The sequence below is a fragment of the Palaemon carinicauda genome, chromosome 13 (genome assembly GCF_036898095.1).
Source record: "Palaemon carinicauda isolate YSFRI2023 chromosome 13, ASM3689809v2, whole genome shotgun sequence".
Lineage (NCBI taxonomy): Eukaryota > Metazoa > Arthropoda > Malacostraca > Decapoda > Palaemonidae > Palaemon > Palaemon carinicauda.
In genome coordinates, this window is record NC_090737.1 from 110,989,732 (window position 1) to 110,999,731 (window position 10,000).

Below are 10,000 nucleotides of genomic sequence, written 5' to 3' on the forward strand. Positions count from 1 at the left end.
ACACATATAGACATATATAAGCATAAACGCACACACACACACACACACACACACACATACATACATATATATATATATATATATATATATATATATATATATATATATATATATACACACACACACACACACACACATATATATATATATATATATATATATATATATATATATATATATATATATATATATATATATACACACGCACACACACACAACACACACATATATATATATATATATATATATATATATATATATAACCGAACTCACACACAAATAACTTACCAACAGTCGTAGGCACAACATCTGGATTACTTTCATCAGAAGGAACTCGAGGTTCTTCCTTCTTTTTCTTGGCTCTGTTTTTGCAATAGTGTTTACCCCAGATGGCGAAGCCTAACAAAAGGGTAACAACTGCTATAATCCCAAGGACCTCTCCAACCGATCTGCCGCTGGTCGTCGAAGAACCTGTAGTAGATATTATTGAGTTGTTTTTTATATTTTAATAGCCTTGAGATGCCGAAGAAATACTACTAGTTCTGCTACAACTACTACTACTATTACTACTACTATTAACTATGATAATAATAATAATAATCATTATTACAATAATATTAATAATAATGATTATAAGAGTAAGAATAATAATAATAATAATAATAATAATACTAATAATAATAATAATAATAATAATAATAATAATAATAATAATGAAAAAATAGTAAGAAGGAGAAGGAGAAGAAGAACAAGTATTAGAAAAAGAAGAAAAAGAAGAAGAAGAAGCATTATTATTATTATTATTATTATTATTATTATTATTATCATTATTATTATTATTATTATTAATATTATTAACATCATTAGTACTATTTTGTCGCTGCTACAGTTGTTGTTTCTGATTATACTATTCCTTAGAAAATATATCAAAATATTTCTATAACCTTCCGATATTGTATAGCGCTATTTTCAAAGCAATTTATGAACATTCCAATCATATTGCAATATATTCAGATAAGAAGTTGATAATATATCTTTCTTTCGTGTTTTTTTTTTTTTTAATATCAGGGAGCGATTAGATCTAACTGTGGACCTTTTAATACAACATATGAAAATAATTTCATGAAACATAGATGATCATAAAACAAGATATAAATTATACAAGGTATTCATTAATGATATTTATGAAAAATAATAGGATAATTGGATATATTTTTAACATAGTATGATGTGTGTATTCATGAAAAATAGTTTCCCTCTACACACAAAGCCTAATATGTTAAGTTCAAATAAAAGTTGCATGGTTTCCAGTAAAATCTATTTTCCTATAAATATAAAGCAACATGAATGAGAGAGAGAGAGAGAGAGAGAGAGAGAGAGAGAGAGAGAGAGAGAGAGAGAGAGAGAGAGAGAGAGAGAGAGAGAGACATACACACAAAAATGTGTCACAATGGTTCTTTTACAATATTGTTTCTATAAGTAAAAATATAGTCAAAACATTACAGATGTATGGCCTACAAGTAATATGAATGATCCCAAAAAGGAGCAATAATTATATTAATTGTATGACCAAAAATATTCTCATGTACTGTTAATTTCAATCTCCTCTTACACTAAAATAGAGGTTTTCGATAATTAGGTTCCGAAATGATAACCAATTAAACAGATTAACATCAGAAAGCAAACAGCTCATAAAACATACTGAACATGTTCAAGTAGCGATTATAGTGATTTTGCTGAAGAAATATGTGAACTTGGATTAAGAATGCAAAATAGGAGAGTTGAATGCATCTTAGCATTGTATATAAATGAGTGGATAAATTGAAAAACACACTATATTACTATATTTGTGAGAGATTAAGTGAATCTTGTGTTCTTTTACCACACTATAAAAAAAAGGAGTCCGGAATAAAGATTATTTTATAAATAACTCTAACCTACATTAGATAGAAAAATGTTTGCTTCTAAATTAATATCATTCACCACTTGATAGGAAAAAAAATATTCATGAGAGACTAGCAGGTTTACCTGAAGTTGTTCTCGATGTTCTTGAGGTATAAGCAGAAACCACAACAGGCTGTGACGTAACTGGGCCATGTGTAACGTATACTTTTATTTCATATCTCATTCCTGCGTCCAGTCGGCTCACGTTGAAGTTAGGTCGAGGTGATGTTACGTTAGCGAACAATGTGTTATTTTGGAAATATACCTGCAGAAATGAAAATATATTAATTCATAAATACACAAACACACAGACACACACACACACACACACACACACACATATATATATATATATATATATTATATATATATATATATAACTACACACATATATATACACACGTGCGCGCACACACACGCACACACACACACACGCACACACACACACACACACACATATATATATATATATATATATATATATATATATATATATATATATATATATATATATATATATATATATATATATATAAATAGCCACACACATATATACCCACACACACACACAGACACACACACAAACACACACACACACAAACACACACACACACACACACACACATATATATATATATATATATATATATATATATATATATATATATATACATATATATATCGCATATAAGTGCTAAAAAAAGGAAAGTAGTCAAATGAAGAAGTGATATAATATATTAGTATAAACTTTAGTTCAAAAGCAGTTAATCAAAAATAAGAATTATTATATGATAGGTAACATGGCTGAAATAAGTCTGCCATGCATCATATCTGAAAGGAAACTCACACCAATATTATCACCAAGAAGCTTTTGCAACAAGTTTGAAATACTGAAGTTTGAACGATTCAACCACCAGAATAGGATGAAAGTTTGACAATCTGGTCACATATGAACCGAAACTTATAAAATATATTTAATTAACTAGTACGCCTGACAATAGAGAAGGAAAGTCTATTAGAATTATCTACATACTTATTACTCCGTATTTGATTATACAGACTGGATTAATATGAATGCTAAGGATTGTAAAAATTATGATAAATCGTATACAACTTGCCAATAAAACTAATGATCGAGGGTACGTGACATTAAAATCTAAATCAGGAATGAGGAATCTAATACTGCTCTACTATTTGTTCGAAAAGTAAGATAACAGTAAACAGGTGATGACAACAGATGAGAAAAATGGTTGATACAATGTATGATGACATAATAAGAAAAAAAATAATCAAGTTAGATTGTTCAGCTTATATTTTGAATTACTTTGTCAATAATAAAATGTTCAGGCAAACGAAGTAGTTACAGAGAGAGAGAGAGAGAGAGAGAGAGAGAGAGAGAGAGAGAGAGAGAGAGAGAGAGAGAGAGAGAGAGAGAGAGAACAGACTCATCCATACAAAATCTTTTCGTAATTCAAAACTCCTCGCGGAACGAATTCCATGAAGGTTTTGTCCTAAAAATAGCTATCTCTATCATAGGAGTATATCTCATCGAGAACTAACCTCTGCTCTATAAAGAGTGGTTCCAGCAGATGCAACTGTTGGCTTTTGGCAGGTAAGACTAAGAGAAGATGCGGTGATGTTGGCCAGTCGACATGATGATAGTGGCATGGGCATCTCTGCGGACAATGGAAATTACATTATTGAAATATATAGATGCATATATATATATATATATATATATATATATATATATATATATATATATATATATATATTTATATATATATGCATATATATATATATATATATATATATATATTTATATATATATATATATATATATATATATATATATATATATATATATATATATATATATATATATATATATATATATATATATATATATGCATATATATATGTGTGTGTGTTTGTGTGTGTGTATGTATATTAAGTATGAATTCTTTTACAGATTAGGACCTAATTTTATGAAAGTCTACGCCATGGATGAATGTTTATGAAGATTTGAATGATAACCAGATATGGCAATTTGTTTTCCATAGATTTTATCTTGTAACTAGACAGATGTCATACAATGCAAATGCATAGCATAATACACGCTAAAGCATTAGTCCATATACAGAATAATGGATATATTTTACATGGATTTTTTTTTAAGAGAACAAAGAAATTATATGATCTATGTCTACTCTGCCTTATTTTTTCCTGGTGTTCGACCAGTAGCCGATTTAACATGATATTTACTTACGAGCTACTTTAACGGAGAAACCACAAGGGCGTGATTGTTTCCCCATCTCATTGACTGCCCAACATGTCAGCGTTCTATCCTCTTTGCTCTTAATAGGCTCCACTGTTAGCTGGGCAGAAACCCTCTCATCTTCTTCGCTGATGGGCATGGTGCTAATGACATCAGTACTGCTGTTCCACTGCCATTGGATAGCTCGAACCGCTGGATACGATGCGACAGTGCAAGTGACGTTGATCGGCTTATCGTATATAAAATAGGTTGTTGGTGAAGTTTGGCACACTGGTTCATCTACAAGAGAGAAAATGTAAAATCTGGATTAAAGTGGAGAACAAATTACGCTTTAAAGTGAGACTTTTACTCCAACTAAGATTACAAATGGCATTAGCGCTAATATACAATAAAAATATTTAATATATCTATAAAAGACCAAGAGAATAATATTAAATAGCTTTCTCATATTAATCTGCTCTTAAACAAATCACAAATATAGAATTATCCTAGTATTATCTTCTTAGAATAGATAGACATTTACCTTATGTTAACAAATCCTCAATTCACTTTTATATTTTATGGCTTAAATTGTTTCCAACTTTCTATGATTAAAAACTAAATTGGAGATTTGGATATGATAGGTCATATAAATATCTGAATTTCCAATACTTTGTTGGGTCACGTGTGAAATGGGGATAATATTCAATATTATTATTATTATTATTATTATTATTATTATTATTATTATTATTATTATTATTATTATTATTATTATTATTATTATTATTATTATTATTTTTATTATTATTATTATTATCATTATTATTATTATTATTATTATTAGCTAGACCGCAACACGAGTTTGAAAACTAGGATGCTATAAGAGCAAAGGCTTCAGAAAAGAGAGAGAGAATATATATATATATATATATATATATATATATATATATATATATATATATATATATATATATATATATATATATATATATATATATATATATATGTATATATATATATATATATATATATATATATATATATATATATACATATATATATATATATATATATATATATATTTATATATATATATATATATATATATATATATATATATATATATATATATATATATATATATATATATATATATATATCGTACAATGATGAAAGGAAAGAAAGAAAATAATCTGCAAAAGGAGTAATGAGCAATTGAATAAAAATGTTTTAAGTACAGTAACAACATTGGAATAGATGTGTCACATATAAACTATGATATAAAAGAAGAAATTTATGTCATCCCGTTAAACATAAGAATATTCACTGCAAGTTTGAACTTATGAAGAACATTTTCGATGCACACTTACATCTTATCCTCAGGTTAACCGGGGGACTTGTGACCTCAGCGAGTTTGTTAGCCGCCGAACACCTGTATCGACCTGCTCTTGTTCTATCCACTTTCTGGAGGACTAACGAGTTCCCTGATAATATCACACCTATCGACAAGTTCTGCACTTGAACTTTATCCTGAGGAGGAAGATGCTAATGAGTCTTCAGGATATTCACAGTTTGGTAGGTGGATATATTTAGATGTGGATCAAAGAAACATAATATAAAGATAATTTTTTTTTATCAGTATCATTATATAACCTTTGATATATGTATTGCATTTAAAATGTAGTTTTAAATTTGATAATATAATGACGGTGATGAATTTTAATCCATTAAAGTCTGGATAAAAATATATAATTATAACGAAATTTGGTCGACTTAATATTAATCTCTTATATATATGTATGTATGTATAATATATATATATATATATATATATATATATATATATATATATATATATATATATATATATATATATATACATATATATATATATATATATATATATATATATATATATATATATATATATATATATAAATATATATATATATATATATATATATATATATATATATATATATATATATATATATATATATATATGTGTGTGTGTGTGTGTGTGTGTGTGTGTGTGTATTTCAGAAAAGGTTATTTTCTTAATAAATGCCATGCTTTCTCGTATCAGACATATGTTCATATGATTAGTAGTCAATAGTCAACTACTCATTTTTTGTACAATAGATAATCTCAAAGAAATTATTATTTTTTTGTCTGTGTGTGTTTTTGGGCAATTGTTGTCAGCTGAAATATAATCTTTCAAGATTGAAATGTTTCTTTTCAAGGTTTTTATTGTTTAATTTAAAATTAGTTTCTATTTCTGTTAATTTGTTTTCGATAAAAATGGACTAAAACACAAGCTGTAAAAGTCGTGTGTTTAAATACTCAAAATAATGTCAAATTAGTTTATGCTATCAGTGAATATTATATACTTCTATATTCCTTGACTGACCAAAACATATTTACGTTTGGGAAAAATATCAGTGAAAATAAGAACATTATTTTTCTCAAAGATAAATCAACTTGTTATTAAGATATCAAGGAATACTTACTTCATGGTACCAAACAATAGAAGAAGCTGGAGGGTTAGCAGCCACAGTGCAAGTGAAGTAAACGTCGTCTCCTTGTTTCAGGAGCTCGGGACGTAACGATCGTCCAAGAGAAGCTGATACAGTTGGTGGATCTTGAGATAGGACAAAGAAAATGGGTCTTCATGGAAGAGGGTAATAAAATTTTATATGGTCTTATCCACAAGCATATTCTCTCTCTCTCTCTCTCTCTCTCTCTCTCTCTCTCTCTCTCTCTCTCTCTCTCTCTCTCTCTCTCTCTCTCTCTCATCCTAGTAAAAATATTTACTCACTGAGTATATGTAATTAAGAATAACTTAAATAGTAAAAAAATAACATTATTTAAACATTTCAAGTATCTAATGGGATACATATGAGGTACAGACGTTTATTAAAGAAACTATTATTTCATAACCCACATATGAACTTACAATGGACAGTTAGCCTCGTCGTGTTAGTCACAAGATAATCTGGTGCTGCCGGGTTATTAGCTCTGCAGGTGACTTCAGTGCCATCGTCTTCCCGTGTCAAATTGGCAATTAGGGTCGAGCTTGTTACGCCTGCGTACATGAGATTCTGAAAAGAAACAGAGCATAGTTTAAATTAATCTGTTCTACTGGAATCTTGCCTTTGTCAATACACCATAGCCTTGACCTTATTTGAATGGTATTGAAATTGTCCCCAAGGTTTCAACAAACGAAAAAAAAGAAAAAAAAGTATTTTTGTTTTTTAAACTAGTGTTTACGATATAAAAAGGGTCTTAACTGATATGGAGGCATATTTATAAGAAAAATACGTTCTGAGTAATACTTGTGTTTTGTAAAACCTGAAAAACAGCAATATCATTACAATACCAATAAAATAGGAGACTACAGTCTTAAACATTTGTAATATGTGAACTATTTCATTGCGGACTTAAGTTTTACGATTTCAGATGGGTAAGTAATATTCATAAATTATTATGATCATTATTATAATAATAATAATAATAATAATAATAATAATAATAATAATAATAATAATAATAATAATAATGATAATAATAATAATAATAATAATAATGATAATAATAATAATAATGATAATAATTATTATTATTATTATTTTTATTATTATTATTATTATTATTATTATTATTATTATCATTATTATTATTATTATTATTATTATTATTATTATTATTATTATTATTATTATTATTATTATTATTATTATTATTAGCTAAACCTCAACCAAGGTTTAAAAACTAGAATGATATAAGCGCAAAGGCTTCAAACCAGGAAAAAAATCGTACAATAATTAAAGAAAAAAAGCAAATAAACTGCAAAATGAGTAATGAACAATTGGAATAAAATTTTTCATTCACAGAAACATCATTGGAATAGATCTTTCCCACATTAACTATAAACAAAGAAATTTATATCATCCTGTTCACCACATGTTTCAGGGTGACTGTGCACGTGTATAAAATTACGTGTGTGTTATTGTGTGTCTTGATGTATGTGCGTCGATTTCACTTACTTCTTTTTCAGCAGTGCGAGTAACTCCTCTTATCACCCAAGTCAAAGATGCCGAAGGTCTTGAGCCTGACGAAGTACACACAAGTCGTACCTGCTCACCTTCTCTAACTGAGCCTGGGTTGCTTATGATCACACTGGTGGGTAATACTGTGGGATGGTATTTGTCATTAAAATTTCCACATGCTAAATGATTGAGAGGAGTTAAATAACTTAATAATTTTCCTTTCTTTTATAAACTAAGAAAAAAATTCGTTTATGATTGCTGAGATAAAATATAACTTACGGTATATCTTAATAAAAAGCTTGATTTACAAACATGTTTTTTTATGAGATGAAAAAGTAAACTAAATGCTTATTATTATTATTATTATTATTATTATAAAGATTTTCACAAACATGAAGTGGACCTGCAGTGTCCATTGCTATAAGAAAGTATAAATAGTTAATACTTTCAAGCATTAAGCTTGCTACTCTCATATCTATCCTTAATATCGTTTTCTAGAATATGCTGCCTAATGTTAAATTCCTAATTTCTGTTTCATTTGCTATAACTTCTCATATCCATTAATTTTCTTTTACTAAGTGACATAAAACCTTGCATCAGTAAACTTTGAAAATTTACAAGAGAGTAAGATTTAAATTGAACTATGATCAACTATATAGATAAAATTGCCATATATATATATATATATATATATATATATATATATATATATATATATATATATATGTATATGTATATATATATACATACATATATATATATATATATATATATATATATATATATATGTATGTATATGTATATATATAAATATATATATATATATATATATATATATATATATATATATATATATATATATATATATATATATATATATATATATTTATATATATACATATATATATAGGCCTTGAGTAAAAAAAAAGAAAACTTATTTATGTTAGAAAACATGTCCAAAAAAAATATGATATAAAAATCAAAATCCCCTTAGCCCCGTAAAACTTTATTACTATAAAACTTCTCTGGAATGAAATGGGTAAGCCAACGTGTACTTACAGAACATCTGAATGAGTATAGTAACTGTGAAGGGACTCGCCAGATGAGTGTTTGCAGCTATACAGGTAAGACTCTCGTTGTGCCATTCACGGGAAAGCTTGTTCAGCTTCAGTTCATTTTGGACGAGACCCTCACCTTTCCTCTCCCAACTACCGCTGAGTAGTTTGTCTTCCCTCCACCACGTCACATTCGGTGATGGTGATCCTATGCACAGAACAAATCGTTTATTAGTTTAAAGATAAAAGTTATGATATCTAAAGAATGTTAGCAAATCCTGAAAATTAAAAGGATTTTTTTTTTTTTTTGCATTTTCTTGGCATTATATGAAGACTGTGCTAAAGCAAAGAGAGAAAAAAATAAGATATGATGTTGTGGTACTGTTAAGTTCTGTTTCCTCTTAAGAGTAGTTTTCAAAGAATATTCAATTTTAAAGATTCCTTAGATTTTGTGAATGTTTCGGTAGATGCTCAGAAAATAAAATAGAACTAATAGTACTGTTAGTGGATATAATTTCAGTTTCCTCATAAAGAATAATTGCAAGGAATACTTTTTAAAATAAGGTAATCAGAAAAAAAGAATGATATATTGAAATATGATCAAAGTAAAAAATTCATATTTAAGCTTAACTCACCACCAATCGCTCTGCATGTAAGTGTGATGGACATTCCTTCTCGATAAGGTCCAATGA

General features: G+C 27.5%; 1 protein-coding gene across 3 annotated transcripts in view; it reads right to left on the minus strand.

Annotated features, from left to right (window-relative positions):
• LOC137652012 (B-cell receptor CD22-like) overlaps window positions 1–10,000 on the minus strand; it is a 64,356-nt gene that overhangs the window by 6,250 nt on the left and 48,106 nt on the right. For all 3 annotated transcript variants that reach the window (XM_068385222.1, XM_068385224.1, XM_068385223.1), the window contains exons 5-14: window positions 9,944–10,000; window positions 9,313–9,516; window positions 8,251–8,396; window positions 7,161–7,305; window positions 6,715–6,845; window positions 5,575–5,734; window positions 4,214–4,501; window positions 3,505–3,620; window positions 2,029–2,209; window positions 289–471 (exon numbers count right to left, since the gene is read on the minus strand). The exon at window positions 9,944–10,000 is cut by the window's right edge and continues 57 nt beyond it. In XM_068385222.1, coding sequence (XP_068241323.1) covers window positions 289–471; window positions 2,029–2,209; window positions 3,505–3,620; window positions 4,214–4,501; window positions 5,575–5,734; window positions 6,715–6,845; window positions 7,161–7,305; window positions 8,251–8,396; window positions 9,313–9,516; window positions 9,944–10,000 — 1,611 coding nt within the window. The remainder of the gene's footprint in view (window positions 1–288; window positions 472–2,028; window positions 2,210–3,504; window positions 3,621–4,213; window positions 4,502–5,574; window positions 5,735–6,714; window positions 6,846–7,160; window positions 7,306–8,250; window positions 8,397–9,312; window positions 9,517–9,943) is intronic.